Raw genomic sequence first — 17,927 nt, forward strand, 5'->3', positions numbered from 1 at the left:
TACAGATATTATTGTAACATTTCTGTGGATTAAGAAGAGCTACAGTATTAAATACTGTTAATGCAACAGTAATAATTTAACAATGTCGTACAATACACTACTGAACTATTTTTGATATTTTAAGTGCTTCTATATGGAGAACTTTCACTGATAAAAGAGATTTTTTTTAATATTGGGACTTTTACGGATGAGAGAAGGATGTTAATACTCAGTCTCCACCACTGGCAACAGCTAACACTAAGTCATAAGGTGAACATGGTGCAACAGTAGAAGACATGATTATGTGCTTTTTGTGTTGGATGTGTATTTTCTTCATTTGAGTGTTTTGTATAGATATGATTTTTTTTTCTTCTATGAAATGTTTTGCCCACATCTGGCCAGCAGCTTCAAGGTGTAACATCCTGCCTCAAATGTCAAGGACTACTGAAACTGAAACTCTGCTAAAACTGTCACATTATCAAACCGCTGTTCATTGATGACGGTGAGATGCTGTTTTATTTCTATGGAGTCTGTCTATGGAGGGCTGAAGAAACAGAAACAGAGAGCGACAGGAGAGCTGTGTATGAAAACATTTATTATAGGCTAATAAGAGATCACATGTATTAACTATTACAGTTTGAAAACAGATGACCCCACTTTTTAATTAGCATTTGTTTTGACATCAGAACAGAGTGAATTGATCTGTCATACATCCAAAATACAAAGATGGAGACCAGTCGTGTCGATAAATAAAAAGTTAACCCTAAAATTCCTACACCTTTTTTTTCCTTTTTGGCAAAGTGCTGTATTATTCCAGTAAACTACACAAAAACAAAAAACAACAAAAAAAAGTCTAACACTTGGTGAAAAATAAAAATGCCACAAAATATTCTTCACACTTTTTTTCTTAAAATAAACAAGGAGAAAAGAGGTTTTGCTACATCATTCTGTCTGGTTTGTTGAGTCATTATAAAAAGCTGGGCGGGCGGTGGAGAGGGCGAACGGGCGTCCTCCGAGTGGTGCATAGTTGGTTTCTGATGTCCGTTTGTTTGTTTTTATTTATTACGTCCACTCGGTGAGTTCAAGTTCTTCATTGATGCATTGTCATTACAACATTTCAACCTGGAAGGCACGAGATCCACAAATTTCAAGGCATTGAACAAAAACATTACAAATCCCTGTTAGTCTGATGATGGAGAGATGAACTGAGAAGTAAAAAACAAAACAACAAAAGGCTCCTGACAGCAGGAGGACACGAACATCGCCGTCCGTCCCCTCTGATCCCTTCTGTCTTTAAGTTTGCCTTTTTTAAAACACAAAATAACATTGTCCATGATTGCAAAGCTCAATAGCTGAAAGGGAGAAACATTCGAGAAGTAAAAGAAAATCTTAAATACACCAGATTGAACCACTCAACTATCGTATACGATTATTTACAGCAAAACCGTACAGACGCCTAACAAACGTTTGTTAGTGCTTTCTTAATAATGATACCGTCCCATCAACACGACCACAGAGACAAACTGAAGTCAGACGTGACTGAAGATTCAGGATCAGCACTGCAGAGAGTGATTAGATCTTCACTGAGCTTTAAAATCTTTGTGTGTTCATACTGCACAGACTGCTATATTTTGTGTCTGTGTATCTTCAAACAGGATTCACTCCCCTTTAAAAATGAAATCATTTACTGCTGATGTGTTTGATGTTTGATTAGACCGATAAAATCAGCTGACGTGACCTTTACAGCAAAGTGTAAAGGTCTAGTCTTTAACCTGTTTTAACATTATCACCAGATTTTTCATACACCTTCAGAAAAGTTTAAGATTTAAAGGTTCAACATGAGATCCTCTATGGAAGCTCATTTTTGCCAGGAAAAGAAAAATAAGGAAGAAACGTCTGGAATAAAAAATAAAAATACTCACAGTAAATCAAAATCATGAGATACAAAGGCAAGTCAAATAACCTTAAAAAGATTCACTTAATTTTATCTTAATTTCATGCAGTAATTAAAATTTTAATTCTAAGTTAATAAACTAAAAATGCAAAATAGTTTGACATAAATCAAAATCATGAGATAGTAAATTAAATTTTTGCCGTTTAAAGTAATAAGCCGCTTTTACACAGCCTCTTCAAGACGGGAATTTCACGCCTCTGAAGCAGAGGTAGTAACAGCGCCGAAATTACCTCTGTATGAACGGGACATTTTCAACATGTGCACGTTTGGCACACGTAAAGAGTTTCAGTTAGTTGCAATCTGCAACCTCACCACTAGATGCCACTAAATCTTACACACTGGACCTTTAAAGTAACATTTTTGCCTTTCCATCTCATAACTTCGACTCCCCATGCCTGTTTTTATCTTTTTAATCCCAACTTTTCGTCTATTATTTTGTTTTCCTGACAGGAATGTGCTTCACCTGATTCAGTCACTCTGTACGATGGATCGTTTGTTGTCTCCTGCAGCGTGGTGACTCGGCCCGGGCTCTACTTTCCCAACAGCAGACACGTTAAACATCACAGTCCACCATTTCAGAGCACCAAGGCCAAGAACTGCCGACAAACACTTAAAAGTTAAACAACGACGTCAACAACAACAACAACAACAACAAAAAAAAAATCAGTATTACAACAGGTTAAAGGTTAAAGATCATTGCTACTTTTTTGGTTTAAATATTTTAACAGTTTAGCAAAATGTAACTAAGTTAACATGGAAAATAGAATAGTTAAAAAGCATAAAGTACATTTCTAAAACCTTGTTAGGTATAATATAAACATAGCTGAAAAAGACCAACAGCTTCTCTCCATCTTGATGGATTTCCAACAGTCGACTGAGAGCATCAAAAGTTCATTTTCACAATCCTGGGACCGAGATAAACTAAAACTAAAAGTCGATTAATTCTCACAAGCATTTTCACGAGGGAAAGCTCGCTGGGACAGAGCTGGAAAAAGTCCGAGCACGCACAAAGAATCATCAGCCGTCAAGTAAATCTGCATTTTTTTCCTAAAGAGTAAAGGTGATTGGTTGTGACCCTGAGAAGTAGACTGCAGATTCATTTAAGAACAAACAAAGTAATAATAATAATAATAATAAAAAGAAATAAAATCTTTTTCCATTTTCGTTTTTCCACCGTCGTCACACTAACACAACTCTACAACCATGCAACAGATTGCACACTAACATAACCAAACATACCTAAGCAAGAAACCATATACGCATATATACCAACTTCATACTGATATGTAATTTGTTTTTTTCTTTTCAAAAAATATTTTGGAAGTTTTTTTTTTAAATACATTTTTGTTTTTACATTTCTATTCATCTCAAAGCTACCGTTAAAACAAGGCGTTTAGTGACATTTAACCCAGTAATTTTTACCGTCTTTTTTCTTTTTTTTTCTTTTCAAAAAAATATTGTGAAAAGTACTGAATTACAAAGTCAGCGGCAGGTTCAGGCTGGCGGCGCAGGACGAACAGAGAGGCGCCGTCGTATCTAACAACAAGGTGATGCTACAGGACTTCAGATCGTTTAATTTACAAACTTCACGGCAGGAAACTTTTTTAAAAATCCTGTTAAGCACTCAAACACTGAGGGGGAAACAGCAAGCCGTGATGTGTTTTCATTTCTGTGGATATCTGACCAGATGAACATGAGGTCACGTCATGAGGTCAGTTCCCTCAGAATCAAGGAGTGAGGTAAACACATATCTAAATCTGCAAGAGCAGAAAATAAACAGGCAAAGCAGCTACAGTACAGGTTTGTGTTTGAGCCAGAAGTGACTCATGAAACTCTCCGTTCTGTCTCTCAGTTTTCGGTTACTACACCCTCCAGTTTCACAGGGAAAGAAAAAAACTCTGAGTGCAGCATGTTCACACACGTTTCACTCTCCCAAAATGTCACAGAACGTTTGCGTTAAATGGACGTGGAGTAAATGTCTTGTTGCAAACTGCTTGTGTTAGTTGCTACTACAGCAAGAAATATTTTTCCTTTTTAAAAACAAAAAAATATAATGTTTTATATTTAAAAGGAGCACGACAGTGATGCAGGATCATACTTGTGTAAAACTGGAGGACTGACAACACAGAGAGTTAAAAACAACAGCGATATCAAACTATCAGAGGCCGACATGCCCAGACTTTTTAGTCACCTCTGTAGGTTAATCTACTAAAACACTGGATCTTACAGTTCCCATAATGCAACTCAACACCCCCAGCTTGTAACAGAGACTTTTTGATAAAAATAAATGTATTGTCTCCAAGCCCAAGCTGAGATAACACTCATCATACACCTGTTTCTACAGACAGCGTACACTGACTTCGACAGGTTAACTCAGTGGAACGTCCCTTTAATTCCCCTGTTCTCTTGTGACGGTCATCAAAAGGCATTCTGGGAAACGACTGCTGTCTTGAGCCAGACGGACTTAACTACAGACTGCAGATTCTAACAGATTATTTGAGGGGATTTTTCCTTTAAAGTTTCAACTCATTGTTTTATAACTTTCCTGCCGAATCCCGACGAGCACAACCGTCACTGCTGTCAACTTTTTTGGGCAACGCTGTGAGGCAACTATCACAACTCTCCTGCACTGATTAAATGGCACCGTTGTGCTGCTGCACTGTTTGTGTTCAAGTGATTTGTGATCTGAAATGTCTCCTGAATGTGTCCTGTCAAGTTGCCCAAAAAGTTGCCAGATGGTGAGGACACTGTGACATCACCATGACATCACCACAACATCATCTGGGCATCCTGCCACACTGCGAACCTGCCGCTGAGTAAAGTGACCTACAGCATTGATTCTACACATTAAGTTGTCCGTAAAGAACATGAAGAAGAAAAAAAAGAGATAGAAAGGAGAAGAGGACGTCACTGTGACGACTCTTCTCTGTGATTGGACAAACTGGTCCAGCGGAGGGGAAACGATGATGGGAGGAGGTCGGGGGACACATGCTGACCTTTTCTATTCATAACACTTCTTCTCAGCATCAATACAAAGAAGGGAGCATGGATGGATGGATGGATGGATGAGGAGGAGAGAAACTTTTCTCCCACCGGCCACATGAGCTGATAAAATTAAAAAAGCATCCAATCAGATTTCAGAACAGACCGGGGTGTGACTGATGGCTGATGACATGTTGCTGGTGTTGATTTCTTGAGGTGGCCACTGTTTGTCTCCCATACTGCTAAAAGGACAGGGTTTGATGATGATGATGATGATGGTGATGATGAAGGTGATCAGGACACCTCAGAAGTTGAGGTGTCTCTGGCTCGGCTGGTGCAGGTGCACGGTGCTGGCCTTCGGGGGGCGCAGCAGGTTGAGGCGTCGCAGGGCGTTGCGGGACAGCGGTTGGGTGCGCTGGGTGGTGGTGCTCGCTGTCCGCTGCTGCAGGATGCCGGTGCGGGTGGAGAGAGCCGCAGCGTAGCAGGCTGAGTGGAGGCTGGAGCGACGCTGAACGACCGCCACCTCTGGCCTGTAGGGGGCGACAGAGAGACAGAAAAGTGTTAGATGGAGCTGAACTGAACAAATGTGTTGTGGTGCTCAGTGGTGACACTCCAGCACCATGAACCCCCTGACATCAGTTAATGTTGAACATAAGCTCTAACAGATGTTGCTGCTGCTCTCAGGACTTTACCTGTGACGAGAGCCGTCCAGAGCGTGTCTGCTCTTCTCCTTCCCAGCGGAGGGTGTCAGGGCGGCGGGCACATTTCCAGGCAACAAGCCCAGCTCCAGGTCGAGGGAGCGCGGCAGGGGGTCAAGGCTCAGCCTGGGGGGGCTGTGGTGGGCGTACACGGACATGCTGGGGTGTTCGATCAGCAGGTTCTCCAGAGGGCTGGTCTCCAGGAGGACGGGCTGGCTGCCGCGGCCGGTGAAGCAGGGCGGCGGGGTGACGAACCAGCTCTCCTCCAGAGAGCAGGCGTCCAGACGGAGGAAGCCGCTCTCCTCCTCTTCGTCGTCTTCGTCCTCCTCCTCAGCCCCGCCATCTGGGTCGGTGTCGGCCGTGGAGTTGAGGGAGGTGCAGGAGGCGTAGCGGATTGGGGGGCTGGCCATGGGGGAGGGGATCATTACCAGGTCCTCCTCCTCGTCCTCCTCTTCCTCAGGACCGACAGTGGATCCAGAGAGGCCGTCACCACACTGACCGGAGCAGGCTTCAGCTGCAGGGAGAGAAACAGCTGGATAAATGCTTTGATACATCACAAAGGGATTTTTACTTTACACGTGTATGATGCGTTTAAAATGTAGTCGTGTCTGAGTGACTGATCCCTGATATGCACTCCAAACTGGACGTGGATGGTGGCGCAGACAGCAGACATGCACATGGTTCCCTACATTTGACACTGGTTGTTTGTGCATGCGCTGCACATGCAGTCCATGTAGTCATAAATCTCGGGCAGCACACGTGTGTCCATATGAACAACTGGATGTCAGCAGCTGACTCATTTTACTTCCCCTTTTCTGGATAATAAATGTATGTCTCTTGTCACCAGTTTTCACCGGGACCATTTAGAAAGTAGTTCCTGTGAGTAACATTTAGTGCTCAATATTAGTTGATCACAATTATATCAGTATTTGTGTGTTTGATGGCCAAAACAATTTGTGATGAAGGTAAAATGTGTCACACACACTGTTATAAATCATGTCATTATTTTTACATTCTTTTCTTAAGTGCAATTTAAATGCAAAAACTACCATTTCCAGTAAAATCACAACTCATATTGCAATCATAACACCTGTCAAAATAATGTTTATGATTTTTTTTGCAAGTTGTGCAGCCCTAAATTGCAGTCAAAAAATGTTTAAGGTCAGTATCTCAATCTCAGTTAGTTTATTTTTACACTGTAAAATGTCCTGCTCAGAGTATATCTGGTCACTGTATCCATGCTGTCTTTGGTGAAAGTGCTTTTAATGTTTTGGCTCTGTCAACTTGGTGTCACCTACAAGTCTCCGTAAACTAGATTCTATTATAAGTATGAGAGATTTAAAAATTCTTGATTCTAGTTAAATGTCTTTCAGGCTCTTAATCGGACCAGCTGTTGTTTTGCTGCTGGAGGTGAAACTCCAGTGTAGTATCTTCAGTGTGTCAGCAGGTGGCACTGTGACCTGTCTGTGCTGCAGCAGCTGTGACATGTAAACAACCATTTTTCTGATGCGTAGCAGCCAGAGATCTAAAAAAAAAAAAAAAGAAAGAAAGAAAGAAAAAAAAAAAGCAGCCAGAGATCTGCAGGCAGGCGACCTGACAGCCCAGCATCACATGTCCAAATGAAACCGCAGCCTGCACGCATGTTTCTGTTTGTGCATCTGCAGACACGTCTGCAGGCTGCTAAACCCGTCTCACACTATCAGAGCTGCTTAATCTGCTCACCTGATCCTTTCACTGCATCCGTCCTCTGCATCAAACTGCGGGAACAACCGCTGCACATTTGTTCGCATGGAAATCATCACGCACAGCAAATGTGTCGACATCCTGCACGTCTAACAAACAGACGTTAGCGTGCCAAAATCTGGGAGTCAGGCTCTTGTTTTGATCCAAAAATGAGCTTCTAATGATTCACAGAGACGCAGGAAGTTATGAAAGGAAACGTGATCTCAAGCTGGCAGACTGGAAACTAAAAATAACTGTGTTGACGAAGCAGACGTCTCCATTTGATTTCAGTTCTGTTTAAGGATCTGATGTTTTCTCCAGCCTCTGAATTACAACATGCAATTTTAACTCTTAAACCCTGCAGTGTTTCAGTTTTTACCCAAACACACAGCTGGAGGAGTGAAGGTTATGAACTTATCACCCTTCATCAAATGACCTCTGTGCCCTCACTGTTTACAGTATGCATTGCACTTGTTTGTTGCATGAGAGCCAGCGTTTGGAGTTCATTTCCACACGTGACAGGAACAGCAGCCGGTGGCTCTCTCTCCCAGGAGTTCACAGAGGAATCCTTGTTTACCCACAACAGGCCCGAGAGGCTGCAGAGTGCTGACTCAGGGCCTGCCAGCTGATCTGCACATTTCATCCTCTCAGCAGCGGGACAACCCCTCGCCGTCCGAGCCCATCAGCAGCTGATCTCTTCCTCCAGAGGCTGCAGGAAACCGAGGAGGTTCAGGAGTGTGCTAACAGCTCCCGACAGCAGCAGCGGAGCTCTGCTGTTAGCGAGGACCAGCAGTGTTCTGGAGAGTTTGGCAGGCTGTGTGTCAGGTTAATGGGGTCAGTGTGGATTATGAACGAACCGGCTGACCTTCCACATGACTCAGTCTCCTCTAGGAAACACAAAGGCTCAGAGTCTGCAGAGTTTCAGTCCACACAAACATATCATTTCATTCTCAGCCACAAATCAGCTGTTTCACCAAATTTACAACATGCAAGCTGAGATTTCCAACATGACATCATGGATCAAAACCAGCCTCATACATGTGACACATGCATGAACATGTGAGAGCGCTGCAGGACATTTATCTGCACTTAAAGAGCAACAGTCATCTGTGAAATGTTTTTAATGCCACACTTTGCTGTTCCCTAAATCACCTCTGTAAACAGGCCCTCTGGCTCGCAGGCCTTCAGGTCGTGACACAGTCCAAAACACAAACATGCATACAGGTGGACATGGTTACACCTGTGCAGCAGGTGTGTATGGGCATATATTTTGGGATGGCCGTGCAAACTTCCATCAAACCATCTCAGAATCGTTATCCCTGCAGAGGAGAAGCAGCCTGAGCGCTCATTAGTCTTGTGCAGAGCTCAGCACACTTTATAAACAGTCTGTAACTTTATGATGCACCTGGGAGAAACTCAACACTGTATCCAGGTGTGTGATGGAGTATGTTAAACTGGGACGCTGCTCTGTGCCCATACATGTCCACCTCCACGGGCCCAGAATGGGAACTCCTGCTCCACCAGGGTCTATTTTTACCTCCTCTGGTTCCTCAGGCGCTTTTGTTTCGCGTGTTTACAGGTTGACTACCATAAACTGCCTGATGCCAGCCAGCATCACCCCCCACCCCCACCCCTGCCCCCACCACCAGTCGGCCTCTGTTTGTCCCCCCTCCCACCTGAAATATTCACACGGCTGTGGAATCGGAGACGACAAGTCGAGTTGGGACCGGCAGCGGGTGAACGATGGGCCAAACCACAGCTTCACTTTCAGAGCCTTCTGGAAGTCACTGCAGTGTGTCATGTTCCTGTATACAGTGTGTGTGTGTATGTTTTGACTGGGATCTTTTTTTGATCTCAGACAGCTCAGGAAACTTGGCTCATCTCTGACCTGCCATTAAACCAGTCTAAAGTTATACAGTATCTATGTGTCTGTCCTGACTCATGTTGGTTTATTTTCACTCTGTGCAGAAACTGTACTCGTCCTCAAAAGCTTGTTAGCAGATACTGAGCTTTAAGATTTCAGGGTTTTCATTTTCTTTATTTCTTTCTGAAATTGGTCTAATTTTTATAGGTGGCACGAGTGTAACATTTTGTGTTGTGTGTGCAACCCACTGCTGGGACATTTAAAACGTAGCTGTTAGTGGTTAGCAGCTAACTCAAAGAAGAAGAGCAGCAGCCTAAAATGTCCGCCAATTGAGAAAACAATGGGGTCAAGGAGAGATAAAGAGATAAATTCAAACTTGATTTACGGCGTTGAAGCGAGACAGCAGATTACATGGCAGCTTAAACTAGTTGAACAAGGATGTTTCTTGATGGCGAGACAGATCTGTCTGAGGTTTGTCTCAAAGTTATCACAAAACAAACATCTGCAGGTCGGCGAGTCGACGGCTGATGTGTTAACTGTGTCGTCTCTGCTCAAACACGTGAGCTGGATTATAACTGTCAATGTGTGCATTTACTTAATACATTGTGTCAAGCCACCACTGAGTGCGTTCAGTGTTATGGGAGGTGGTAACAGGTTTTTTGCCTGCGTTGAATTCTGCCCAGATAAAAAGAACTAAGTTAAACGAATGCCGACTATTTTCTCAGGTGACAGGAGGGTTAAGACTCTGCAGAGGTTTGTGCTTTGAAGCAATAGAATAATTAATAAAAGTGCTAATCTGATGGATGATGGTGTGATGAAACCACAAAGTGTCAGTGTGATTTAAAGTTCATTATGTGTACCAGCTGGAACAGAATATTTTACTGGTTTTAAATCAGCAAGTGAACACAGGTGAGTGCAGTGCTACATACCCAGGTAGTTGACCAGGATCCAGTCTTCGTCCTCCTCTTCCTCCTTGCCGCCTCCAGGTCTGCTGCATCGACTCAGCTCCTCCACGTCGTCCCCGAACAGAGCGCTGGCGAACCTCTGGAACATCCCTGTACGTCCTGCGGGGGCGTGAGGCTGAGGGAGGGGCTGGGAGAGGCGCGTGGCTCGGGGCGACGGCGGGGAGGCGTGGCGCGCACTTTGGTCATCAGCTGCGGGGTTCACGGCGGGGGGAAGGCTCCGGAAAGGTGCTAAAGTGCATCAATATGGTGTGGTCATGGATCATCTGCGGGCCAGCAGGCACTGGCTGGACATCGCTCAACGTCAGAGTCAATTCGACGAGTGCAAAAGTACAAAATAAGCCCTGAGAGGAGGAAAAAAAAAGAGACGTTAAATCAACAGTGTGCTGCTGCGTCTGTGACGGTGTTTACTTCCTCCTGTTTTGATCTGAGGTGACCTTTAACTGACACACACTGTATAATGACATCTTTATTTACAGTGTATGTGCAGCTATAAAATAGAATATGGGTCAGACGCATATAAAGGAAGCAGCGAGTCAGGCCAAGTGATTATTAGGTTGCCTGTAACTTAATTAAGCTGCCCTCACAGTACATACTGTGAACACTTAAAAATGTATCTACTGGCTCTTTGATTCTCAGCTGTACGTTCCTCGTCTTTATGTTTTCCTCCTTCTGTCAGTGAACTTTGGCTCCGTGTCTGTGCTGCCATTTTTATTTAAATAGAGATACAGATCTCCAGAGAGCACCCTTCATGATCCTCTTTAAATAAACGTTTTGTCGTGTTTGATGAGAAAAGATCGGTTTAGACACCAGTCCATGTGTTTGGAAGAGTCAAACTGCCACGCCAGAAAAAAAACAGAACACAAGATAACAAGATGTTTTCATGAAATAACAAGAAAAGCATCCCATTATAACATGAAACTGTTCGTGTTATTACCTGATACTGATCAGATGTACACAAACCTGCAACACCACCAGAAAAAAATATTAAATATATTTTTACTCCGTTGTCTATTATTAAATGTGTATTAAAAGGCCTGGCGATTAACGTGTGAGTGATAGCAGGTGACAGAAGGTGTAAAGAGGCCAGGTTCATGAGTGGCCATCAGTGAGGCAGGACTGATTTCCTGTCAGGCCTGACGGAGGCGAGCAGCAGCTGCAGGTTGTGATGGAGGTAAGCAGCAGAGAGCGGCCATCCTGTCTGCGTTTTATTCAACAGTAAATAAAGAGATGTGCTGTATTCAGACACAGCTGGCCGGCAGCCGCTCGGCTGGTCTCAGCACGGTCTTTCATGGAAAGTATTAGAATAAGAAGTGATCGGTGTCGGCGTCCCGCTGCAGCTGCTGTATAAAGGGGAAGGGGGGCCTTTGGCACAATATTACTGGATTAAAGCCAAGGGTGCTTTGGGCTTTTTTTGCCCCGTGTTGCGCTTCGCAGGCTACATTTAACCCTCTGATTGGAGGAGCAGCCAGACAAGAAACTGCAGAAACAAGACACAGCTGAAGAACTACTGTAACACCTCTACATGTTGTTTTGTTGTGTGAAGTGAAACATTAAATCCATAATTTGACTCACAGTTTGGCTCAGTGTTTCAGTGGTGTGTGCATTAATGATACCATGGTGGTGTTTTCCTTTAGTTTCCCAAAAATAAACAGGTGAAAGTTCATTATAAACTTGTGCACAGCTTTCTCTGCCCATTTAAGCCCGGCCCTCAGCAACCACCCTCGACCCACTGGCACAGCCACGCCCAAAATAAACAGAATTTGACGATCATAAATATGTAAAGGGGGAAAGAGAGACATTTTTTTTTACATGGTTTGATTGGCATTTTGATGGTAAAGAAGTTACACCATATTGTGTTACGATTTGCAGTGGAAAGCTAAACATTGCCATATATGGTCACAGACAACAAATGCATTATAATGCAGTATATCAACCAATAATACTGATCATTTTCTCTAACTCAGTGGTTCCCTAACTGGTCCAGCCACAGGCTACAGATTTCTCGAATTAGTTTGTGGTCTCTGTTAATCCATAGCAGGAAGCGGCACTTCAAAATAAAAACTCTGAGCTGGAAATTCAATGTACTTAAAATAAAATGTGTTTTTTACAATCTGATATGTTAGTGAGTCACTTGCGGTCCAATCAGAATGGACACACAACCTACTTTTGGACCGTGACCCACCAGTTGGGAACCACTGATACAGCTAATACACACACAGAATCACTCAACTGGTGACATTAAGTTTAACTATAATACTATATACTATACTACTACTATATATAATGATATGTTAACTGTAACTGTAACGATGAAAACTCAAAAAACTACAGTAACAGGTATTTAAAAAAGATAAATATATATAATTAAATACACAATCAGTCATTTTCAACACCGTAAATCAGTATAAATTGATGGATGACGCTAAATGTTTCGTTTCACACCTTTGTTTACAATAAGACTGATGTAAACAAACCTGTAACAATATTAGAAAACATTAAAAAAAATTATTCTTAGTCGCTGTCTAATTATTAAAATTGTTCTAACACATTTTAATCCCGTGTTTTTAATCTTATTAAAGGGCGATGGTTTGGTTTGAACCACACACTGTTCCTTTAATATTTAAACTAGCTGTTAAAATAATCACCACTAGGAGGCAGACATGAACGGGTTAAAAAAATGAGCAGGCATGAACGCCTCATCAGCGTCAGATAACTTAAGGAAAGCCAAATATTGGATTTTTTTTCACTGGCACCTGAACGCACACCGCCTTCTAAAGGAATGCATCGACTCCAGGCTGTGATGCGTTCACAGCCTCAGGTGCCAACTCGTATTTTTTTTTGTCATATTCGTGACACGCAGGAAAAAATAAACAGAAGCGCTCTTCTTCTTCTTCTGCAAAATCAAAAGCGGAAACTCCTCCGCCCTGAAAACACCAAGCGACAGACAGAAAACAGAAGAAAAAAAAAAAGCTCTGAGCGAAGAAGCGTCAACAACAGCAGGCTGATAATCTGCTGCACCTGTTCCTCTTCCACCCTCCTCCACCCTGCCAGGACATCTCAGGGATAAATGCTCTGCATATTTAGATCATGATAATCATCACCGAGCACAAAGCAAAGCTCCTCTGGGTGTGTTTTATGGGAGATTAACGTCGTCAGAGGGTCACTGAGTCAGAGCTGCGGCTTTCTGTTCAACAACACCCAAATTAATGCATCCATGACATGATTATTTGTTCATCCTAGTGTTAAAACAGACGCTTAAAATCATCAAATCAGACGTAAATGCAGGGCTGCAGGACTACACGTGCATGCAGACATGGATTAAAGCCACATTACACACATTTCAGGCTGCAAATAATACACCTGTCTGTTTCAGCAGAGCAGAGATGCTTCAATATAATATGTAGTGGGGGCAGACTGTGGTGTTTGGGGCTGAAAAAGACACGATTATTTCCATTTTATGACTATATTATGATTATTAGATCATTTGGTTAGTCTTTAAAATATTAGAACCCAATATAATATATTATACTGTCTAAAATTAACAATTTAAAAGGACATAAAACAGAAATAAGCAGTATATTTAAGTTACTGTGTGATGGGCTTTGTGACAGAAACAAGAGCTGCGACTGTTTGCACTCTTATTTCTTATTTTGTTAATTAATCGATTGTTTTGTGTTATAAAACATTATAAACAGTAAAATATGACAATCACATCAGGGTGACATCTTAAAATTTCTTGTTTTGTCCCAACAACAACCCCCCAAATCTCTAAAATTAAAGCAAGGGAAAAACAGCAAAACCTCACTTTAAAAAAGCTGAAAATAACGCATTTTGACATTTTTTACTGGAAAAATCACCAATTACCAAAATGGTTGCCGATTAATTATCACACCGATAGACTAACAGATTAATCGGCTGACTTTTCCAGCGTCGATGTGCCTCACCGACCACTCTGTGAGACAAAACAGCCAAACTGGTCCAAGAACAAACTGGGGCAGCAGCTTGTGTATTGGACGGTTTGTTGGTTACAAAAGGGAAGGGGAGGAGGCTGTAACTCGACACCAGCTGGGCAGGACCGCAGCCTGCCTGATAAACGTTTATCTCCTCAAATATATCTCGACAAAATTCTCTACAACGTATAAAACACTTGTTTTAGTTTAGTCGAGGAAATACACGAAGTTTTGCAGAGCGACAGCTAGCATAAACAGCTAGCTAGGTTAAGCTAACACTGCAGTCAGCCGACTGAAAAAGCATCGTAAACGTTAAATAACGCATCGTAACTTATAAATATTGACGTGTTTCCTACAGTATGAAGTGTCTCTAATGTAATGTGGAGGGAAATGCTCATTAGCGTGGCGATAAGAGGCACCGGAGCCGTTAACGGTCACCGAGAGGAAAACAAAGAACTCACCTGCGGCAGACAGAGGAGATGTAAACAGTCGGTTATAAATCCTTAAAAATGAGGTAGACGCGTTACTTTTCGAAAAATGGAAAAACGTGAGGTTTCTTCGCGGAAGAAATAAAATATAAAAAACGTTAATTTAAGGACTGTACATCGGGAGTCACAGTGCGGTGTCCTTTTTTTTTCCTTCAGTCCGTTTCCTCCCGACTGCTCCTTCTTTTGTTGTTGTTATGGAGCTCCAACAGCTGATCGCCGCGACGTCACACAGAGCAGCCTATGGGAGGGCACGGACCAGGAGCGGCTCAGCCAATCACAGGCGGTGTTACATGATTACATGCCTGCTGCCTGCTGCCCCCCCTCCTTCTCCTGAAAAGGACATGACTGGGCAAAGTGCTCATGTTTGGGAGCAATAACACACCGAGCCTCTGAACACAGACGCTGGTTACATAAGAGGAGGACCCGGGTCCGGCTGCCGGGTTTCCTGTTTTCTGAAAGCGCCCACACACCCGGATCATGTCAACACTTAGGTGGAACACAGTTATAAGGTTTGCTTAAAGGAGTCATAAAGTAGGGCAGAAGAAAACAATGTGTGGAGGTTTTCCAAACACCTTTGACCAGAGTCAGGCTGCAGTTCAGTCTCTCAGCCGCAGTTATGTAATAACAGCCGGTGCATGGTGAAAAACACCAGCAGGAAGTGACCAGGTTCAGGTTACTCCATCTGCACCCTCTGGTCGGTTTGGTTTGAAGGAATCCATCCTGACACATTTTACAAACAACACTGATACTAGTGTTTCCAGATGCCTTAAAACTAGACAAATAATCCAGCCATTAAATCCTATCTCCAGATGCTGAACAACAGCTCCAGCCCTACACCTACTGAGGCCTGTAGTGTGAAGCAGGATTTGGAGTTTGCGAGGTAACTTCAGGGTTAACTGGGTTTTCTGCACTATGGAGCTGGTTCTTTTTTTACCGGGATATATCACCGTGGTAACTGATGTGAGGTTAACTTCAGGGTATCAGGTCGCCGCCTCTGATCAGTCAGATCACTGAAGAGAAAATTACTCATGGATGAAAGTCCAGAGTCTCAGGTAAAAAGAGGAGCCTGTATGCTGTTAGAATCATTTCATACTTTCAAAACAGATCTTCTCACACACACACAGATCGTTTACAAACTAAACACATGATTTTAACAGGATTTTAACTGATGCAAAGTTTATTTCAGTCGCAGTGACGGTGTTGATATTTCACCCTCTGATTCATCACTGCAGCTCAGAATAACACGAGACACCTGTGTGATGAGAACGAGGATAAAACAGATCATATTTTATTTATAAAATAATCCACACTCTGATGATGTCACTCATAATTAACACCCCGCCTCTTTCACATGAACGCGCTTGTGACTGAAATGAAAACCCAGATTTGACTGAACTAGTTGATAACCAGCTTTGTAGTAATGGTTATCCAGACGGCTGATGTGACAGGTTAGTCAAACCAGATAACCAAAATATATCCTGGATAAGTTGATCTGGCTTCGTAGTGCTGAAAACCCAGAGTTAACCCTGAAGTTACCTCGCTAACTCCAAATCCTGCTTGGAGGGATCAGGTTTACATTCAGGTTAAGAATGAAACAAATCTTCACTGTGCTGAGTCTGTGGAACATTTTACCGCTACATACTTTTACTTTAAATACTCTGACTACATTTCACTGATTACTCTAGTGGAGTATTTTCACAGTACTTTTACTTCAGTAAATAATCTGAATACTTCTTCCACCACTGTGAGTATTAGACTGTCTGAATACTTCAGATGACGATGCAACATTCCTCCTGAGTTACAGTTTAACGTCCAGTTGTACCACTTTATGTAACATCTTTTGTCACAAGCAGAGAACAAGAATCTGCAGACAGTGAGACGCATCATGAACCTGTCTGTCTGCTTCCTGTGCGTTGTCATGACTGTGTTTAATCACACACATCATAATTAGACATATTCATACCTGCTGACGTGCCAAGTAGAGACGGCTCGTCATGTTTTATATTGTAGATATTCAGCATAACGCTCTCGTCCAGAGCACCTTCAGTCTGCAGTGATGTAAACATCCGTCTGTCAGGAGGTCAAAGGTCCAAGAACCAAGAACAGGAAGTCTCTGAGTTGTTTTTTAAAAACAGAACAAAGCATTTTCACAATTTAGGGTCAATATAAAAAACTGTTAAACAGAGAAGAGAAGAAAAACTTTTACTCAGTTTGAGATGATAAAACATCTTTTCAGTATTCAAAGACTTTACTGTCATTATGTCAGCAGAACAAAATGGTGCACGCTATTATAACCTCACACATACTTGCACAAAGAATAAGGCACGAATGTAAGAGATAATAAATAGTCAATACAAAATGGGGCACCCTTTGCTGCGTCACTTCAGCCCCTCCCCCTTTCACACTATAGCTGCCCTATCTATATGTTGTGAAATAATTTTAGTTCCTCTTCTTCTTCTTCGTCTTCTTCAATATTAAGGTTGAAAGTTAAGATCCACCTGAGGGAACATCCTCACAGCTTTAAATAAAGAGCAGAACATTTGTTAAAATTCATATGATTCATTTTTACAGGTTTACATCAATCTACAGCAGTGCGTCCGTCTGTAAGATCATCGTGTGTTTGAAGTGTGGCTGTCCTGTGTTTCATGATGTCAGAAAAACAGTCTGTGTTCAGCTTTGTGACGACGACTCTTCCAGCTGATGCAAGAGGGTTTTAAGGAGTTCATTTAGCTTCAGAACATTCAAACGTTCAACATCAACACATGTGGAGATACGTGGTTTTAAAGTAACCAAAGCTGTCAGACAAATGTGGAGCAGTAAAAAGAGTATAATCTTTACCTCTAGCACTTTACAGTAAAGTACAAGTACCCTCAATTTGTACTACAGTACAGTAGTTAAGTAAATGTACTTGGATACATCTCAGTTTGACTGCGACTGTCCTGGTTTCAGACTTCCACCAGATTTTGGAAGTCGCCTGCAGAGATTTGATCTAGAGGGTTTCAGGGTCGGTTTTGTTTTTACTCTCAGAGGGAGTCAGTGGTACGTTCCACTTGTGTACAGGCCGCCAGTGTGTGTGTGTGTTGGTTGTGACCCCTCGCGCCACAGAGGTCAGTGTGTTACACGCGGCCCTGCCCACATTCCTCTCTGCATGTTTACGTCCTGAACAACGAGACAAGTCAGGCAACGGCTGACACACACACTCATTATCACGGCCACAGTCAACAGCTGGAGGAGAAACTGAACACACTGTGTGTTTACAACTCAAAGACTCTGGAGATAAAGTCATGAGGTCTAAAATACAGAGTCGAGCATTTGAGAAAATATA

The 17,927-nt window shown here is 42.5% G+C and overlaps 1 protein-coding gene across 1 annotated transcript; it reads right to left on the reverse strand.

Annotated features, from left to right (window-relative positions):
• Nucleotides 1-557: 557 nt before the first annotated feature.
• tp53inp1 (tumor protein p53 inducible nuclear protein 1) lies at nucleotides 558-14,788 on the reverse strand. The gene is given in 5 exon segments (XM_049584899.1): nucleotides 558-5,445; nucleotides 5,608-6,127; nucleotides 10,129-10,293; nucleotides 10,296-10,505; nucleotides 14,576-14,788. Coding segments are annotated over 4 exon segments (966 nt in total). The 5' UTR covers nucleotides 10,351-10,505; nucleotides 14,576-14,788; the 3' UTR covers nucleotides 558-5,219.
• Nucleotides 14,789-17,927: the final 3,139 nt, after the last annotated feature.

The sequence above is a fragment of the Epinephelus fuscoguttatus genome, linkage group LG8, assembly GCF_011397635.1.
Source record: "Epinephelus fuscoguttatus linkage group LG8, E.fuscoguttatus.final_Chr_v1".
Lineage (NCBI taxonomy): Eukaryota > Metazoa > Chordata > Actinopteri > Perciformes > Serranidae > Epinephelus > Epinephelus fuscoguttatus.